The 22,190-nt window shown below is 34.9% G+C and overlaps 1 protein-coding gene across 1 annotated transcript in view; it reads right to left on the minus strand.

Moving 5' to 3' along the window:
* Positions 1-22,190, minus strand: part of LOC111050532 — an 86,039-nt gene that overhangs the window by 31,107 nt on the left and 32,742 nt on the right. Inside the window, exons 3-4 of the mRNA XM_039435405.1 lie at positions 13,913-14,159; positions 2,426-2,645 (exon numbers count right to left, since the gene is read on the minus strand). Coding sequence (XP_039291339.1) covers positions 2,426-2,645; positions 13,913-14,159 — 467 coding nt within the window. The remainder of the gene's footprint in view (positions 1-2,425; positions 2,646-13,912; positions 14,160-22,190) is intronic.

Genomic DNA, 22,190 nt, shown 5'->3' on the forward strand with positions numbered 1-22,190 from the left:
CATGTTTTTCACGATTTTCTCAAAAATGTCTTGACCAATTTTTTTAAAATTCATACCCTCTATAGTTATTTATATCACCCCTATCAACTAGCATGAGTCTCCTCCCTGAGAAACTAACAGGGGGTCCACCCCATCCTTGAGAAATTTACTTTGTAACCTCCTTCTCGTGCTTGAGGTAGGTGGGTAGAGCAGTTTATTCAAAACAACACACGTCGATATTTTGACAACTTTTAAGAAATCCTAAAATTTCATAATGCAAACAAAGGAAATTGTACTCTGAAAACAATAACAATAGTATAATCGTAGTTTTAATAAAATTATTTAGCCGCCAATCGGCATAATGTTATTCCCCTAGATTATCCTCGTTTAAGAATGAGGCTTATAGATCAATGAGCAAGAAAAGTTGTGTGAGTGTACCACACCAAATTTTTTGTTTTTAATGAGAAGGTGGTCATGTGATACATGATTTTGATACAGAGTTCAATACAACCCGATGAAATCATGTGTCAGCACGTCTGATAGCATCCAAATAGCATCAACTGATGTTAACGATGAATGAATGAATGGAAAAACTGTAGTAATTGCATGCAATGAATTCTTCAGCTAAAAAATCATAATTTTTTTTCTTATGTACTTTTAATGTGATTGTTATATCATGAATTTATCTATCATCTTCTATACTATAATAAAGGAAATGAATGAGAATAAATTTTGAAAGGTTTGAGATATCGATGTGCGGTTTTCACCATACTTTTCCTCTGGAAATCCTGTATCGGAATCATGTATCATATGACCACCTTCCAATTAAAAAAAAAGTTGGATTCAAAATAGCGGAAAAAATTTGGGTGCGACGGAAAACCTGTTTTTATCATTCGACAAGGATCCCCAATCATACCTATCTTCTAATTTCCCTTTTAAGAGAAATGTTCTGCTGCTTCCTTACAACAACTGAAAGCATGACAAATAATTGAAAACTTGACAAACTGAAAACTTGATGTAATCAAATATTGAAAATTTAAAATTTAAAATAGGTCTATAACCATCCTCGGTTGAGCAAGAATCTATATGCAAAATTTCAAGTTAATCAGTCCAGTAGTTCAGACGTGATGATGCGTCAAACATAATTCTTCTATACTACTTTACACCTGCATACGTGTATAATACAGTTCTTTCCTTCATTATAGTATAGAAGATAATAGATGGATGGATAATCATTGTTATTTTGTTATTATTTGGATTATATTGTTATTTTTGGATGATAATGGAAAGCATTTTCACATCGTTCTAGGAGATTTGAACATCAACACAAAAGAACCAAATAAGCACAGGCAACTGGAAGACTATTATAATCTACTCAGTGAATATGGATTCCTACATTGTATAAAGCAGGCAACTCGTATTGGAAATAATAGCGCTTCATGTATAGATCATATTCTGATAAACTTTAAAAAATATATAATACCAATAGTTTTCCCAAATTCTATCACAGATTATTTTATAACTATTCTGGGAATTAAATTTGATGCGGTGGAACACAATCACAACAGAAGAAAGCCCTACTATGAAAGTATTGAAAAAGACTAAGAAATTGTCAAAAAACCACTGATTTATTAATAATTCGAAAGACCGGTTTCGGTTATTACACCATTGTCAATCTCTGATAAACTGTTGATAAACTTAGTCTTTTTCATTCAATATGAATAATTACCACAATATCAACTTCTCAACTACACAAAAAAAAAATTGTAATTTATCTAATATTTTGTGCAATTGATGTTGTAGTTTTAGTTTTTTTGGGGGGAAATAAACATTTATTCATTTATTATTTATCTTACTAAAAGATTGAATAAGTTGAATAGCTTCCCTATCAGAGGGAGTTTTGACAACCCACAAAACTCATTTTTCATTTGAAGATATAACGAGAAGGTGCATATGACCTTATTTATTTTCTCAGCTTGCCAAAATACCCCTCATTCCAATATCATAATTTTCGACTGACTGTACAGTGAGTCAGTCATTCTATCAGGGCTCGAATAATTTTGAAATTTCAATTAAATAAAAATGTTCCTTTTTTAATTCCAACCATATGATTTGGTGATTTTTTATGAAATCGTATGTACTATTAATAAAGTTTGAAAATTAATTCTGAAAAATCTAGAAGGAAAATTGAAATTTGGGCTTCCAGGTGCACGAGATTGATATTTTTAGAATCTATGTTCAAAATTTAGAGATCTAAATCATTTCTGTTTTTCCGGTATGCAATCCACAAGTTGACATGTTTTGATGCGAAGAAACGAAGAAACGAACACACGAACACGCGAACAAACACAACCCTACTCTCTCTTATTATATAGATGTAATATTACTGAGTATTCTAGAGTATAATATGTATAAATAGTATTATTTAGTGTATGGTGGCACTTACCTATCATGACATTATTCTTGCCATCATGCACAGTCTGCACGGTTCCAGCAGTCTGCAGATTCTCGTGTTTGAATGCAATGCGTTGGTTGTCAGTGTGTGCTGTGCGTTTCGCGTCATGTACATTCATGTTGGTGTTCTCGTCGTGGAAGTTCCAGTCGCCACGCTCCTCGCGACTCTTCACCAAATTGCTGTCCTTGCCTTCAGTCACACTCTGCGATCTCTGAAACGTTCAATCAATCAATAATATAATCCAGTAATCAAATTAACATAAACCAGTTATTAAATAATAATAGAATTATTTGTAAAACAAGAAATATTAAATAAGAAGAATAAGAACAAATGAGGAACTAGGAAGATTGTTCGAGGAGACCAGTATTTTGTCTGTTGTAAAAAGTATGAGGCTGAGGTGAGGCTGGTCATGTGCACAGAATGCTGGAAGGAAGGGTGCCAAAGATGGTGCTGGAAGGTAAACTCGGAGGAAAAAGACTATACCAGGAAGATTAAGAAAGCGGCGGGTTGACGATATGGAGGAGGATTTGCGAAGACTGGGTGTAAGAAGATGGAGGAGAACAGCAGAATGTCGAGAGGGATGGAAGGATGTGGTTGTCAAGGCTGGGCTGTAGTGCCAATAACAATGATGATGATTTGAATATGGTTTTCTGGGAACAGTCATCAGTGGAGATGGAAAATTAGATAATGAAATTAGAAATTGAATCTCTAAGGGCCGGTTTCCGAGCTCGTGATTTAGCTAACTTCTAGACTTTGAACAGCTGGAGTCTTTGGAAAATTGGCTTTCCAAAATGGGGCGTAGTCGTAGTTTTTATGATAATCTTTATTTTCTCATTTCTATAATTGGAAAAGTTTTTCCTTGACGAAATAGAACATTCCAAAATAATTCAAAATAGGTGAAACTTCACACTAATGTCTCTTTATTTTATTTTCTGTTCAATTTTCTATAGTGAGGTCCTCGTTATAATGACAGTGGAAAAAGATAGGAGAAAAACCTTGCCGAACCTCCATCTTGTCAATGTCTTCTATTGACGGATCTGCTACCGCCTTCTATGGAGGGTAACTGATACCATACTGATAATTGATGTGATATTAATGTTCATTCTCGTTTAAAATAATCAATTATATTTTATGAAGCATTATATTATATTTTTTAATAATTTCATAATAAATGTACATAATAAAGATGAAATATTTTTTAAATTAATTATTAATTCTATATTGTTGAAAGACGATCTGGCAACAGAGCATAGCGAGAAAGAAGTAGCTCTATCCGCTCTGTTGAACGATAGACAAGGATAGCAATACCATTGCTAATCAAACGCTACCATTATAACGTGGACCTCACTATAGGTACTCTGGAGCGTATGTTTTTGGAAAAGTAGGAATATTACCCCGTGAACCATAACTTGCCTGTTAGTCCAGTCAAGGAAAGGTTATAGAGGGAAAAGTTGGGAAGACAATAAATTTTTGACCCCGCAGTTCTGTTTAGGGTAGTAAGGAGGAAAACATATCAAAAGTCCCCACCCCTACCCCCTGTGCTAAGGGGGTGGGGTGGTTTGAAGGTACCTTTTTTTGGTTTCTCGCATAAAACTCAAAAACTATATATCCTAAGGACTCGACTGTCATATAACAGATTAAAGCTTACATAATCTCCCACAATATTTATCCCACAACTTTTTCTACATCTTCTCTATAGTTTTCGAGATATCCGCTCTTGAAGGTGTGACATTTTTGAAAAGAATACGTTTCCCTCCATTCTTTCCAATTTTTGCTCTTAAAACTTTTTAAAATTTGATGGGAAGAATCCATGCTGATTATGAGCTTATAGAGCATTGGATTCTTCTCAATTTTATGTATAATTTCACACTTTTACGAATTTCCCTGCACCTGTTGCACCGGCTTAGTGTTGAGTGTGAAATCTCAAGTATTGCAACAATAGACCGATTGACAAATTAATTTGGAGGGAATGTTTTAAACACAATTTTTGACTCTGCAGCTTTGTTGAGACTAGTCGGGAGGAGAACATATCAAAAGTCTCCATTCTTAAATCATGTGCTAAGGGGATGAGGGGGGTTTAAAAGTTGCATTTTTCAGCGTTTTGCTCCCACGCTCATATCTTGAGAATGATGAGTTCAACCGACATAACTAACAAATCAAAAATGAAGCTTGATAAATTCTCTACACTTTTTGTTCAGTAGAATTTTTTGATATTCCCAACAGTTCCCGAGATATTCGCTCTTGAAGGTGTGAAATTGTTAAAATAACAGGTTTTTATTCAATTTTTTGCTCTTTCAGGGCATATAACTTTCCAATAATGCATCATAAAAACTGATGCTTATCGGAGGTTTGTAGAGCATTAAATTCTCATTGGAATTATGTATTTTTCACTATTCCAAGTTTTCTTTTCATTGGTATATAGCAGCTTCAATGTAGGGGGTGAAATTTCTGTTGCTGCAACAAGTGTCAACTCAGCTGTTCCACACCTTCAACAGAGGGGATAAATATGCGCACTTTCGCTATGTTCACCTACTAACTAGTCCAAATCAGTCTGCAAAGTAAATATTGTGTCACAGACACCTCCTTCAAATGTCATTGTTGCAGCTGTTGTTGAAAATTTCTCCCCCTACATTGAAGCTGTTATATACCAATGAAAAGAAAACTTGGAATAGTGAAAAATACATCATTCCAAAGAGAATTTCATGCTTCACTAACCTACGATGAGCATTAGTTTTTATGATGCATTGTTGGAGAGTTATAAGCCCAGAAAGAGCAAAACATTGGATAGAAATCTGTTATTTTAACAATTACACACCTTCAAGAGCGAATATCTCGGGAACGGTTGGGAATATCACGAAATTTCACTAAACAAAACGTGTAGAGTATTTATTAAGCTTTTTTTGGATGGTTATTGTGATGAATTTTTTAAATAGACCTCATGAGGAGAGAGAAAAATTGTGATTACCTTTTAAATTGAAAGAATTTGCTAAAGGAATGGTTAGCGACCGAGCGATAAAGCTTACTTATCAGTAACTGTATATTAGATAAGAGTACCGTTCTGTACTGAATATTTTCTAGAGAATTATTTAATAAAATTATAATTATTCTGCAAATAAAGCACGAACCATTTATGAATTACTCATTGAATTTTGAGGTTACACTTTGTTTACTATTGATCAGATGTTTTAAAGCAGCTCAAACACAGCTGACTGATTCAACGTATTTTAAAATGTCATGCCAGATTCATGCGAGCCACAATATTATTTCTAAAAAGTAAAAACTATCAATAAAGGACCAAGAATTTCGAATAAAAAAATAAAAATGTATTTATTATCGTTGAAATTATTTATTACTTAAAAAATTATATTATAATATCAAGTATTATTGTAACTAACTAGGTCATAGCATGAACATTATATTATTGATAAAGACAGCAGAAATTAATTATAACAATCTCAGACATAATAAAAATTGTATAAGAATATTAATTTATTAATTATTATTTCAACTGAACCACATGGTGATTAAACCTCTTTGGCAAGTCTAAGCCAATCATAGTGCATAGAAATAGCACCAAAAAGGTGATCGTTTGAAAATAACACATGTTAATCTACTATCAGACAACAAACCTGCCTTATCATATACGCTAGCACATATACATTGTATAAGAGGAACTATGTCTAGGAGATTAAGCAGTTGTAAGAATTATACAAATTGAGTTATTATTGTAATTAAAGGATTTATATTCTACTGCTTGCCACTGACGTCACGTCTAAGTCACAATCGTTCTACCAATGGCAAATTTTCATGCAAATTTATTACACCGAGATTCTCAGAAAAAGGTTCTAGCCAAGAAGCTTAGAAGAAGACGTTTCACTTCCCTTTTGAAATCCTCACCGTTCAGACCTCGTTAAAGTTACCAAGACCTATTTGTAAGATTTTCGTTCGATTTTATATGTTCTATTTGTGAGCCAATATTTTTAGGCTAATCTATTTGTTATTTGTAAATCTATTTTCATCAATCGATAAATTAAAAGTTTAAAGTTAAATATTATCCCTTAATTAATTTTGGTGAAGGAAATATTAAATTAAAATTCCCCACGTGCTGAGACCGAAGCTTGGACCACCGCCGATCAAACGATTTTGATCTAAAGAAGAAAACCACGACCGCCAAGGAATTTCACGTGAGTTATAACTTTAAAGGGGCCCCAATCTACGCTTCGAAAATATTACAGTGCAGAAAAATATAAAATTTTCTTCGTTAAATTATTGGCCACGCCGACAAGCGCTTTTAGTTATTAAGAGCCTAGAATTTATTCATATAGAATTTATAAGAACCTGTAGTTGATTAACTATCCTCCGCTGCCAGAACCACGACCCCGAGCAAATCTTTTAAAATATTTTATAATTTATTTTCACCATTTTTTTTCAAAACTGTTAACTTTTATCAATTGTAAAATTCTGTCGGATCATGCATGGTATCATGCAAGTACAAGAAAATTGCTAATCATTTTTGTTAATGTTAAACCACTTTCAATCTGTAAATCATATTCTGAATCTGCACTGTGAGATCAAATATTTTATTATAATATATTTCAATTTTGTTAATTCGTTTTCTGAGTTCGATTATTTCTTAAGCCTGTCAATTATTGTGTCTGATACGTTCTATATCATCAAGATCCGATCGAATACGATCATTGAAATAATTGAATTAAGCTGGATATTGGAACAGGTCTAAGTGGATGTAGTGAGTGGGGTCAGATCGAGATATTTGTTCTTTGTCCTTACCTGCTCATATATCAGCTTTTATCTGTTACCAACCTCGACTTAGGAACGAATACATCAACAGTACAGCAGATGCAGCCAGAGATCATATAATTTCCTACAATAGAGCTTAAAACCCGGCAAGACTCTGTTCTCGAAATATATTCTGAACGATATTTGGTCCAAGTACCGTATTCTAATCCTTCAGAACTTATTAGAGACGCAGTCCCGTAAATTATCTACATCGGGATTTTTGCTCGACCTGTATGATTTTATATGCTCATTCTTCACAGGTAATAATTTTAAGGTATCCGTATTCAGTGTTTAGCGTCCGCTACACTACTTATGAAAATTTCATCACCATACAATCTGTCATAAGAAGAATCAAGGGTGAGCGAGCGTTTAGGCCTCCTGCGATTCCGACAATTGTATTGAATCTTGTAGTGAATCAATCAGTCTGGTGTACACTTAGCGTCCACGCACGCAGTTACAAAATTTATAACCTCAACACAGTTGATTCAGTGCAAGATTCATCCTACGTGCACCGACTTGCCCTGGAGGTGAGAGTGACTCCCCCAGGAAAAGCTTCACATTATGTAAGTCGGTTGAACCTATTGTTCTCACGATATGAGCGTGGAAGCAAAACGCTGAATAATGCAACTTTCAAACCACCCTCATCCCCTTAGCACATGAGTTAGGAATGGGGACTTTCGATATGCTCTCCTCCTAACTAGTTTCAACAGAGCTGCAAAGTCAAAAATTGTTTCTAAAGCATTCCCTCCTAATTCCTTTGTTAATTGGTCGATTGTTGCAAAACCGGAGATTTCACATTCAACACTGAAGCTGCTGCAACAGGTGCAGGGAAATTCGTAAAAAAGTGAAATTATGCATCAAATTGAAGAGAATATAATGTTCTATGAGATTTCTTGTAATCAGCATGGATCTTCCCCATCAATTTTCAAAAATTTATAAGTGCAAAAATTGAAAAAAAAAATGGAGGGGAACGTATTCTTTTCAAAAATGTCACACATTCAAGAGCGGATATCTCGAAAACTAGAGGAGATATAGAAAAAGTTGTGAACTGAGTATTGTAGGAAATTATATGAGCTTTAGTTTTGTATATAACAGTTATGTCCGTAAGATTCACAGTTTTCGATTTATTTACGAGAAACCAAAAAATGGTACCTTTATATCACCCCCACCTCCTTAGCACAGGTGGTATAGGTGGGGACTTTTGATCTGTTTACCTCCTTTACACCCTAAACAGAACGGTGGGGTCAAAAATTGTCTTTCCAACTTTTCCCTCTATACCCTTTTTAGAGCATTCATTGCCTGGACTATGTATGAAGTTTCAAAGTCAGAGGCAAAGCTACGGGACGCGTAGGCCTACTGTACAGTATTTGATTTGAATGATCAGAGCAAATGTTGAAGGTATCCTATCATATTGAGCAAGCAATTTCTGTATATCCTATTATAACAAGCGATCAATTTCTGTATATATTTTTATATCTGGTTATTTTTATATGTGGATATTTATATGGTTATTTATGATCAACGGATCTCGAAAATGGCTCTACCGATTTTCACGAAATTTGAAACATAGTAGGTTTATGATATAAAAAATCAATTGCACATGGTCTCATCCTTGGGAAAACTCGCTGAAGGACATGAAAAGGATAATTTATCCTTGAAAAAACGAATGATAAATTTGTCGTAACAGAAGATGCGTGTGCCTGTGTGGGAGATCAGCTGTGTAATTAATTAGCTTACCGTATATCGCAAGAAATCTATGTATTTCAATTGACTCAATCAAAATAATCTGATTTGTTGACATGACATGGTATATCATAATATTCAAAGTTAATCATTATTTCACAGTTCTAAGTGATTAGTGAGTGTTATTTTGTAATTCAATTTGGTTTGTAAACAATCTAAATTGGAACTTTTATGTTTTCAAATATTTGGACTGAAAATTTGACCTGAATTCAAGTGTATGGAACATAACATAGTTTTTGGAATATTTATAGTGTATAAATAAAAACTCGGGGAACAGTTTTGGGTTGTGCCTGTTAGTCCTTCCCCAATCATTTCAAAGAATTGAGTTCTGTTCATCAATAAATAAATAACGAGCGAAGCTCGGTGCCCCGATATTATTTATTTATTTGGGTATTTCTTTATATATTTTGGTATTTATTTATGATCTCGAAAACAGCTCTAACGATTTTCAAAAAATTTGGGACATAGTAGGTTTATGATATAAAAATTCGATTGCTCTAGGTCTCATCCCTTGGAAAACTTGCTGAAAGACATGGAAAGGATAATAATTATTCATCCTTGGAAAAACAGCTGCTAAATCCGTCGTCTGTTGATAATGAAGGTCTATAAATACAGGTCATGACACTCATGTTCCTTATGGAGCGGCCATTTTATGGGGTCTTTATGGCGGTACATTTGAAAATCGAATCCAATTCAATTTGCTCGTAACAAAATTATGCATTTTAAAAACAATATTCTAGTTCAGAAAATATGTGAATTCAGGTTTTAAATTTTTTAAGATTCCCCATTTTTGGGGAAATGAACTTTGCAGAACATTTTATAACAAATAATCACAAGTTCACAGTTAAGGAGAATGTTGAGTTTCTGCATGTTAATAGCAAAGGCAGATCTTTGAATATTCTAGAGGCTTTAGAAATAACAAGAGTAATTAAGGAAAATTTACAGTATAGTTTAAATGACCAGATTCATTTCAACCAATACAACACTACGAATGTAGTTTTATCATAAAATTGTAAGCATACATTAGTCAATAGTTTTTCCATTTACATATCTGTTTTATTATCTTTTACACTTGTTTTCTTGGTTCTTATTTTGTACTGAAAGTAAATTTTATTATCATGGCGATTCTGTTGCTTAAGCCTCCATTTTGTCACACCGTTGAGTGGGAGGAGACTGTCTGGCTAGGCCAATGGCAGGCGTTCATGCCCTCGACCAATAGCAGTACTCGCCTAATAGTATAAAGTCTGCTGCTCTTGTATTTAGTTTTAGTTTATCAGAGATTGACAATGGTGTAATAACCGAAACCGGTTTTTCTAAGTATCAATAAATCAGTGGTTTTTTGACAATTTCTTAGTCTTTTTCATTCAATATGAATAATCACCACAATATCAACTTCTCAACTACACAAAAAGTGAATACTGTTAGGCCTACACAGGTTCTTTTTCCTCATATCCATATCCACTATTCATAAAATAAACAAGTTTCATCTTTGATTCCAATTCTTACTGTATTAATTCTCTCCAGTAGCTTGTCTTTTATTTTGTTTTAATTTATTTTTTGCTTTTTCTTTCAGCAGTGAAGTGATTGAGTTTATTGGAAAACACTTTTTTTCTGAAATACTTTAATATTCAATATTGATCTCTCATATTTATTACATTTTATTGTCATTTCTTGCTTCAATTTTTTTTGTTATCTCTGCATATTTTGTATTGTATTGTTTGCTAACGACGTGGTTAAGTGGTAGAGTGAACCATATTGTCCAAACTTCGCCACGTCAACATAAATAAAAATGTGGTGTGGAGCATTCACACAACTTTCCTTGGCGTTATGAAAATTGATCACTTGACGCTAGTGTACTCGCGCATCTCAAGTCTACTATTCAAAGATATGAGACAGCTGGTGATAGGTCAATAAAGCTGGAAACACACGAGGTCTGCTATCTCATCGTAGTGAATGATTTAATAGAACCAACATTTGCCAACAGTTTGCAATTTAATAATCGCATTTTCTGGGATTTCAAGCTTATTTTCAATTTTAGGTGGAAATGTTACTGGACATTAATTGCAGAGATTTTCATGCTCAATCTTTTCCACTTGAAATTTTTTGTTTAAATTGTATATGAAGGCTGATAATTGAGAATCTAAAATCAAACTTTGCATAGATGTGGCAAAGCTCCTGAAATTTTTACAGATATAGGACTTGTTGCAGTTGATAGAGCTTATCAATGACTATTCCAGGTATGAATTTGATCAAAATCGTTGGAGCCGTTTTCGAGAAAATCGCGAAAAAACCGGTTTTTGACAACATTTTCGCCATTCTAGCCGCCATCTTGGATTGCATTTGATCGAAATTGTTCGTGTCGGATCCTTATATAGTAATGACCTTACGTTTCAAATTTCAAGTCATTCCGTTAACTGGGAGATGAGATATCGTGTACACAGACGCACATACATTCATACACACACACACACACACACACACACACACACACACACACACACACACACACACACACACACACACACACACACACACACACACACACACACACACACACACACACACACACACACACATACAGACCAATACCCAAAAACCACTTTTTCGGACTCAGGGGACCTTGAAACGTATAGAAATTTAGAAATTGGGGTACCTTAATTTTTTTCGGAAAGCAATACTCTCCTTACCTATGGTAATAGGGCAAGGAAAGTAAAAAAGTCATTCTATTCTATTCTATTAAAAATTGTTCTTGTTCTTGTAAATCGAGGTTTATGATTCAAAAGGCATTGAGACAAGACAGAAATATCTTATACTTTAGTAATTACTTAAGTAATAATAGGTATTGGAAATATTCGAGGCCAATTTCAAAAAGAGTTTCAAGTTCCCGATCAATTAAATCTAAAAACCAACAATTCAGTTCCTAGTTGAAGTCCAATTTATTATTATTCTGTCGGAACAATTCATTTTACAAAATTCAAAGCCAAGCAATATCCCTTGAACAATATTACAAAATAACACATCATGTTGTTCAATCCATAATGATAACAACTGATAAATTTGAAAATTGGTGAACTAGGACCCCATAAAATGGCGATTTTGCAATGCATCGCGGGACTGTATCATGACCTGTATTAAATTTTTATAGACCTTGTCGATAATGGACGATGCGAGTGCTTGTGTGGGAGTGAGACAGAATTATTCTCAGCTGCTGAACTATTGAAATCAATATTAGCATATCCCACGAGAAATATTATCTAGAGTTTTAATCGACTTGATCAAAATATCATCTGATTTGTTGACATGACCAGCGATTTTTACTTTCCTTGCCCTATTACCATAGGTAAGGAAAGTATTACATTCCAAAAAAAATTAAGGTACCCCAATATCATGTTTTCTATACGTTTCAAGGTCCCCTGAGTCCAAAAACATGATTTTTGGGTATTGGTCTGTATGTGTGTATGTCTGTGAACACGATAGCTCCATTCCTAATTAACCGATTGACTTGAAATTTCAAACTTAAGGTCCTTATACCATGAGGACCCGACAATAAGAAATTCAACAAAATTCAATTCAAGATGGCGGATAATTACTAAAAAACCAGGTTTTCCACGGTTTTCTCGAAAACGGCTCTAACGATTTTCTTCAAATTTATACCATGGATAGCTATTTATAAGCCCTATCAGCTGACATGAGTCTCATTTTTGGGAAAATTGCAGGAGCCCAGTAATATTCTTGAGAAAAATGGCGGATAATTACTAAAAAACCATGTTTTTCACGGTTTTCTTGAAAACGGCTATAACGATTTTCTTCAAATTTATACCATGGATATACCATATTTATAAGCCCTATCAACTGACATGAGTCTCATTTCTGGAAAAATTGCAGGAGCTCCGTAATATTTTTGAGAAAAATGGCGGATAATTACTGAAAACCATGTTTTTCACGGTTTTCTTGAAAACGGCTTTAACGGTTTTCTTCAAATTTATACTGTACCATGAATAGCTATTTTTAAGCCCTATCAACTGACATGAGTCTCATCTCTGGGAAAATTGCAGGAGCTACGTAATATTATTGAGAAAAATGGCGGATAATTACTAAAAAATCATGTTTTTCACGATTTTCTCAAAAATGACTTGACTGATCTATTTCAAATTCATACCCTGTATAGTTATTTATCAGCTCTATCAACTGACATGAGTCTTTTTCCTCGGAAACTAATGGGGTCCACCCAATCCTTGAGAAATGGACCTTGTAAACTCCTTCTCGTGCATGAGGTAGGTAGGTAGAGCAGTTTATAAAAAGAACACATAGTCGAGATACTTCATCTGTAGAACAGCTGTTTTGACGACTTAAAAAAAATGACGACTGAGAAAAATCATCGAATTTCACTCTGAAAACAATTATATACACACATATTATAGAGAAGTCTGATCGTAGTTTTAAATATGAACAAGGAAAGTTGTGTGAGTGTACCACACCAGATTTTTTATTTAAGATTCATCAGTTTTTTATTTATTTTAACAAATATTGTAGCAAGCATATTATATCATTCTGAATTAAAATATATTAAAATTTTCAAAGTTACCGTAATCATTATTTTACAGTTTCAAGTGATTAGTGAGTGTTATTTTGTTATTCAATTTGGTTTGTAGGCAATCTAAATTTGAACTTTTCTGTTTTCAAATGTTTGGACAAAAAATTGGAACTGAATACAAGTGTATGGAACACAACCTACTTTTTGGACTACCGTATTAATAGTGTATACATCAAAATTCGGGGAAGAAACAGTTTTGGGCTGTGCCTGTTAGTCCTTCCCCAATCAATTGAAAGAATTTTGTTCTGTGTATCAATAAATAAATATATACTATGCTTTTATGCTTCTATGCTTTTGTACTCCGGAGCTAAGCTCGGTGCCCCGATATTTTGATTTGAACTGACCTTGACACAATGTTCACAGGAATCCATCGTCTCCTTATGCATTTGATGAATGGGGTCGGTGAGCTTCCCGTGCCCAGTGGCTGAAGCGTGACCATCCTGTTCGCCCTTGGTAGTGGTCACCGTCCTGCCATCCTTATGTACCACAGTTTGCGCCAGTTTGTTGTCCGTTCTGGCGCTAATTTCGAGGTGTCCATCTTTGGTGCCTTTGGCTGATGTTTTCAAGTTTTCATTCACTGACAGGTGCTTCCTACAAAGAACATTTAGTGAACAAATCATCCATGTAGCAGTGCTATAGGGTGCGATAACTTACACTTTAGATAGATATCTGATAGATCCTTCGAAGCAAATGAACCATTCTGAGTACCGGCTGCACAAAAGCAGGTTGAATTTTTAACCGTGATCAATTCCACGAGAACCAATCAGAGAAGCCATCTTTTCAAAAAAGCCTTCTCCAATTGGTTCTCGTAAAATTAAACCGGCTTTTGTGCAACCGGGCCTAAATACTGTGTAACGAGGTCCACGTTATAATGGCAGTGGAAAAGATAGGAGAACAGCGTGGCCGATTCTCTGCCTTGCCACTGCCTTCTACAGGGCATAACAGATACCGGTATATCTGATTTAATATTAACTGTTCTTTTTCGTTAAAAATAATCATATTATATTCGTCAAGAATAGTTATTTGTGCAACTAGTGCCCAAAGTGACAGTTTGCTGCACCAAAAGAAACGTTTATGCACTAGCCATAGGCGACGGCGGAATGGTTTCTTGAGTGCAGCAGAGGAGCTTTGAGCATGTATTTCACATAAAATTTTTCCTACAGTTACCATTGAATATGGAAAGTGGTTGATTATGGGTAAAATGATGGCTAAAATCCATCAAAGATTTGACTGTATAATTGTGCTATTAATTACAGCTTTAATTTATTTTAAACTTGATAATCCAATTGAAAATTAATAGTTGATAATTTATTTGAATTAAAAATTAAATTAATCCAATTGATTTGAAAATTTGAAATATTTTGAGTGAATCTTAATTTCTAAATAATTTTTCAACTAATCAATTCATGAATGGAAAAAATATTATTTGAAATAATGAATAATTAATAATATTCAAAATGTATAATTTAATGAGTTCTCATTTGAAAATCACAAAAAATATAGATAGAACAAATTCGCATTCAAAATACACGCCAACAATGTCAACAGCTGATTGGGATGGCTGCAAGATAATATGCAAAGTATTAAGAGTACGCAAAGTAATACTTTGCGCACTAGAGTGGAAAAGTGATTCTTTGCGGCCTGCAATCAGTGCAGAAATGGTCACTTTCCAAGGTACCTGTTGGAAAAGTATATTCTTCAATGGTTGATTAATAAACTTCCATTATTGAAATGGAATATTTTTTTCGATTAATATTATTTTCTACATTGTTAAAACACGACCCAACAAAATTTTTCGTTGTAGCTAGAAAAGGATAGCACTGTCTACTTTGACGAATGATAGACAAGGATATCAACAACAATGTTGATCATATACTGTCATTATAATGTGGACATCAACTATACAGGGTGTTGACGAACTCCCTACCAATACTCTAGGGCATTGTTCCTGGGTTAAAAACATATCTAAATTTCATATTTAACTTCACCGGAAGTCTTCAGTTACTCACACAGCAGCCATTTTGTTTTTTCACTTATTAATTTTTTTCTTAATAATGGTTAAACATACGAAATTGAGACTTTGCACAATCATATGTAACAGCTAGACAAATCTACGAATAATTATGATAACGTTTCAAATTCATGAAACAAAATGGCGGCCATTTGAAATTTCGTGATATTATTGACAATATTAACTGAGATATGGCAGCTTTAGTGGTTGGTGACCCACGTTATGTAACGTTATTTTATTGTTTGAAATAACCTAAAATCGCTTACTATTAACATGCAATGCAAATAGAGATTGTTGCATCGTTGAGGCGACTCTATTAGCATTAGCATTGCACTCTATTACCTTCGGTTTGCACTGCAACAAAGTTTCAGTGGTCACCTATCACTTGGCCCACCGCAAAGTAGACCCACGCTAATCCATGAATAGCAACCCACACCGTGGGATGTTGTGTGAACCAGTGCTAGGCTTCTCTAGACATCTGTATAATACATTCAATGGATAATCCACTTGTCAGCTGATTGATTATAAATAATTATATAGTACTGGTTTTCATAACGTCCCACGGCGTGGGTTGCTTTTCATGGATTAGCGTGGGTTTACTTTGCGGTGGGCCTAAGGCTGCCATATATCAGTTAATATTGAAAAATCAGGTACCAATCGATAGGTAATTAAATTTACTGAAAAAAGTTACTCTTTTATTTTTGTTCTTAAACAAACGGTTTATGAGATATTTAAGAAACAAAGTTTTAAATGGCCGCCATTTTGTTTTATGAATTTGAAACATCATAATAATTTTGTTGGAGCTTTGTCTAATTGTTATAAATGATAGTGCAAAGTTTATATTTTGTATGTGTTACATAATAATCATACTGAATTAATATTAATAAGAATTAGCGCCACACGCCCGCCAACAATATAATTATTATTGTGATTGAGTCATCATAATAAATATTCTTTATTGTATGCCTGCACGGTGCTATTACTCCCAGGCCTCTAGTCGCATACCTCTGCCCGGGGAAGAGTTCGCCCAGTGTAGCTAGCTAGGCCTAGAACAACAAGTCACTTGCACGTCTCTCCAAGATGTAGTCGGTCACACCCTACCTCGTCGTTCAACCTCTCCCTCAAAGTCGCTAAACAGTGTTTTATTATTTGTTGAATAATCCTCAATTAATTAGACATTGTTATTTTCGTTTACACCTCGACAAGTGTTACCAGTGGAAGTTTTCAGATCTTCTAGTGCTCAAGAACTATTCATATTTTTCCATGGCCATGGACGCGAATTCAGGTAACAACTCAAACATTCAACTTCAACAATGACTCAAGGTACTGTGAACTATGTTTAATATTACTTTGTTTTGTATTATTTCTCTTATTGCTTGAATTGTCGAGCTGGTCCTTCGAAAACTCGATTCATAATTTTACTATCTTAATCATTAATGTGCTCTACAAACATTATTCTTATCCACCTCAAACCCAATAATAAACAGTATAATCCAGTCAAGAAGTCGTTTTTCAGGAAACAGCCCTGAAGAATTTTTCTCGACGGTTCTATATGTATCTTGAGTCCCTGAATTCGAATATGCAATTCACTGACACGCCAGAGGGCGGCTTCACCCCTAAAACCCCCAAAATTTCGGACTTTTTCAATTTTCCCATTTCATGTTGCATTTTATTAACCAGTTGAAGTCATGTGTCAATGCATGAAGGTTTGTATGGCCCAGTTGCACAAAAGCCGGTTAAATTTCAATCGTGATCAATTTCACGAGAATCAATCAGAGAAAGCTTTTTAAAAAGACAACTTCTCTGATTGGTTATCGTGGAATAAATCACGATTAAAATTTAACCAGCTTTTGTGCAACCGGCACTCTGTGTGATTGCTTCCAAAAAGCGGCAGCTGATGTTATTAATGAATAAATGGGAAACTGTTTTATTTGCATGCAATAAATTCTTCAGCTGAGTGATAGTTATTTGTATATCTAGAGTTAAAAATGCCACTTTTTTCTCCCAGTAGGGAAACATTGATGCCCGAGGCGAAGCTGAGGGTCACTATTCCCCTGAGGGAGAAAAAGCATTTTTCATTCGTGATATACATAACATTTTTCCTTCACCTACATTTTTATAAAAACTGCAAATAAAATAATTTTCAAAAACTTACTTGGCCAGTAACACTGTGTTACAACATGACCTGAAAAGTACACAACTGGCTTGTATCACAGTTCACCGCCGACAGCGCTATGAGCTATCTGTCGGCAAAAGTTGTAACAACAAAGGCCTACTAGACTACAACTATGATGAAATCACCCTTTCAAATTTGATTAGTTAATGAGGAATATTCGTTGCTGATATTTTGAATAACATTGAATATAAAAAATATTTATACATTTTTATAGTATACTGATATGAAGTTTGTAATATTTTTATCATACAAACATATATTTCATATTGTTGACGCCATTTGAATTTAATGGAGTTTGGCGCTGAGGAGTTAGTTTTGAATCTTCCCCGTCTACTGGCGCACTCTAGTGCATAACTGTTTAATTGTTTGTTCTGTAGTTTTCAGTTCAGTCGGTGTGCATAGCTGCCTTCGTTGACAGGATGGCTCGACTCGTTAGTTTTGATTTGTATTTCTATCGGTAATAATTGATAACAAAAGCTATTCACAATCAATATGCAAGGAGAATTAGATCCTAAAACTATTTCTGCAATGTTGAAAATTCATAGGGCGAAGTTAGAACAATTATATCAGAGAATACAGTGTACATTTGATTTGTGTAAAAATGTATCTGATCAGAGAACAGCTCAATATGTTTTAACTTTGGCTAGATTAATTCCAGCAACAGTCGCGGATTATGACAGTATTGAATTTAAGATTAATGAGTTAGAAATGAGTGTAGACCCAGAATATGTCCCTAAATTCAATGACTCACATTTAGATATGATTGCATTTATCGATAAAACAGTCGAAAAAATAAAAAAAACAATCAGAAACTAAGCAAGCAGCTTCACTGTCAGTTTCAGCAAGTAGTGTAACTAATGAACAACAATTATTACCAAAAATTCAATTGCCAAATTTTAGTGGACGTCAGGCTGAATGGTCTACGTTTTTTGAATTATTCAAATCATTAGTCAATGACAATACGACTTTATCAGATCAGCATAAGGTCCAGAATTTAGTTTCATAGCTTACTCATGAGGCTGCAAATATTTGTAAACATCTTCCACCTATAGCCACTAATATTACAAAATTATTTAGGATGCATTGGTTAGCCGTTATAATGACCCTAGATCTCAGATAGATTCTTATTTAGATGAAATATTTCAGTTCCAAAGTTTGAAGGTTGAATCTAGGGCGGGCTTGGCATCGATATTAGATAGATTTTGTAATTATATTACAGCTTTGAAGCGGGTAAAAAATGAGGGTTTGGAGGATTGTATTTTTTTGTACCAGGGATTTAAAGTGTTAGATCCAACATCTCGTAGAGAGTTCGAGATTTCTTGTCGAGATAAGAACCTCCCGACTCACAAAGATTTTGTACACTTCGTTAGAAGACAGTTCAAGTCATTGCCATGTGATAAAAATAATAAATTCGAATTATCAAGTGGTGTGAAGCCAGTCAAGAACTTGTCAAATTCTAAGATTTTGGCAGTTCAATCAGAGACAACTTCGACTGGTAATGTTCGTGAAAAGTCAAATTGTTTGAAGTGTAATCAAGGTACTTATAGCTTACTTGATTGTCGTTCTTTTTGAAATTGTCACCATGGGAACGGTTCCGTTTTGTCAAGAACAAATCATGTTGTTTCAAGTGTTTGCTTAACAGTCATTCTGTTTGTGAATGTACTAGTATATTGCATTGTAACCAGTGTGAAAAGCCGCATCATTCCTTATTGCATTTCGATTTTAATAAAGAATCGTCTAAGGGTGATGTGAATAATGTAAACAAGGAAGTGGTCAACTGTTCGACCAAGGTCAATGACAGTAAGAATGCTGAATCAACTGTTGTTGTCTACTGTAGTGGCTACTGTTTTGAGTGGACAGGGAAATCGAGGTAAGGTTAGATTGCTGCTAGATTCTGGGAGTCAGTGTAACTTTCTTACTACAAAAACTTGTAAATGACTTAATTTGCCGATAACACGTCTGGCGACAACATTTAATTGTTTCGGCCGAGGGTCGAGAGCTGTGCGGGGTGAAACGGCCTTTATGCTTTCCTCTCTCAAAGAGCCAGCTATTTCTTTTTCTGTACAAGCTTTGGTCGTCGATAAATTGATAAATTGCCTTCTTGAAGAGTAGATAGATCTAAATTGTCATATTTGAAGGGTCTTGATCTTGCTGATAACGCAATATTATTTACCTAGCTATATTGATGGCATTATTGGCGCCGAGTTGATCCCAGAATTGTTGAAAGATAAGCAGTCTACTGAACGTTTAGGTCCAGTTAAAACTGTCAACATTGTGCTTGGCCATATTGTGATGGACCGCGCACCAGTTGTGAACGCATTAGACAATGATGGAGATGATAGTTGTTTGTTTGTTTGTCCATCATTGGATAATCTTGTAAAAAAATTCTGGGGAATTAAAGAATGTCCTAAGGCTAAGAGTTCTCTCACTGTGAACGAAATTGATTGTGAAAATCAATTTAAATCGTCGGTTTGTCGTTTGGACTCTGGTCGGTTTGTGGTATCATTACCATTTTTGAAATTGTCTGATAACCTAGGTGATTTGTTCTCAATGGCGAAACGAAAACTGTTAAACTTGGAAAAACGTCTTGCTCGTTCTGAAAGTGTAAAAATTGCGTATCATGAAATTATGGTTGACTATTTGAGACAGGATCATATGTCTTTAGCGAATGATCAGTCAGATAAACAGGGATATTATATTCCTCATCACTGTATTGTTAAAGCTCGCAGTACAAGTACACCGTTGCGTATAGTCTTCGATGCGAGTGTTAGAACGGTAACCGGCCTATCTCTGAATGATTTCTTGCATGTGGGACCGAAATTGCAGACGGATATTTTCTCTTTGTTGTTGTATTTTCGTCTTTTTGCGATAGCCTTAACAGCGGACATCAAACAGATGTATCGACAGATTGTTGTTGACGAGTCTTGTTGCCGTTTTCAGCGAATTTTATGGAGATTCTCTCCTGATGACCCAGTCGAGATTTACGATTTGAATTGTGTAGTGTTTGGTATCACTTCCTCGCCTTATTCAGCACTGAGAACAGTACATCAATTAGTACAAGAAGAGGGAGGAAATTTTCCGATCGCAGAGAAAAGAATTCTGTGTTCGATGTTCATGGATGATTTAGTCACGTCAGTTCCATCATTACATGAAGCAGACGCGCTCTTTCATCAGTCTAAAGAATTGTTTAAAAAGGGAGGTTTTGAATTGACGAAGTGGGCATCAAATTCTTCGGAAATGTTGTCAAAAATGTTGGATAGCATGAAATTCTCTCTCGGAAAAGAATTTGAGGCTAGTACATTGGCTATTTTGGGACTTGAATGGCAGCCTAGTACTGACGTATTTAACTTTCTCGTGAATTCAGAACAGAAGGACACAACAAAGCGTAACATACTCTCCACTGTTGCGAGAATATTTGATCCACTTGGTCTTCTAGCTCCTTTGACTTTGTTTCTGAAATGTCTAATAGGGAAATTGTGGAAATTAAGTCTAGATTGGGATGAAATTGCACGTATTGAGACTCGAACATTGTGGGAAAATTGTCAAAGAGAGTTTAATTGCCTTTCAAAGTTGTCTATTCCCAGATATGTTGGAGATTGGAGTATCATCTGATTCACCCATACAATTGATTGGTTTTTGTGATGCTTCAGAATTGGGCTATGGTGCTGAAATTTATTTGAAGACTCAAAATAGTGATCATTCGACTCAGATTTCATTATTGTGTGCTAAGTATAAAGTAGCTCCTTCAAAGACGGTCTCTATACCACGATTGGAATTATGTGCAGCAGTCCTTCTGAGTGAGCTATTGAACACTACTGTGTTGTTAATTCGCAAACGTTGTCAAGTGGATCGAGTGTTAGCGTTTTCAGACTCCACTGTTACACTTCACTGGATTAGAGCATCACCATCTCGGTGGCAAACTTTTGTTGCAAATAGATTTTCCCGGATTCAAGATTGTCTGATTGATCGTTGGATGCACATAACAGGTGTGGAGAATCCAGCGGATTGTTTGTCGAGAGGCTTGACTCCGCGCGACCTTGTAGAGCACAATTTATGGTGGAGTCATTGGCCGGTTAATACAGAATTCGTTGAGCTGGAAAATCTGCCAGAGGCGAAAACGAAAACTGTATTGACTGTATTCGAGTCAGAAAATTTGTCTGATAATGTAATCTATCGTCTGATTGAGCGCTGCTCCAACTATAATTATTTGCTGCCTGTTGTTGTCATTGTTTTGAAGGCTGTACGAATATTGCCGAAGCCAGGAACTTCGGACTTGGAGATAGCCGAGTTGTATTTGTGCAGAGTGATTCAAAAAAATAATTTTTCATCAGAACTGAGTTTATTGAAAAATGGAAAAGATTGTCCTACTCGTTTTCAGCGGTTGTCCCCCTTTTTAGATAGGGAGCTTATTCGAGTTAGTGGCCACTTGCAGAAT

This window comes from Nilaparvata lugens, chromosome 9 (genome assembly GCF_014356525.2).
Source record: "Nilaparvata lugens isolate BPH chromosome 9, ASM1435652v1, whole genome shotgun sequence".
NCBI classification, from domain to species: Eukaryota; Metazoa; Arthropoda; class Insecta; order Hemiptera; family Delphacidae; genus Nilaparvata; species Nilaparvata lugens.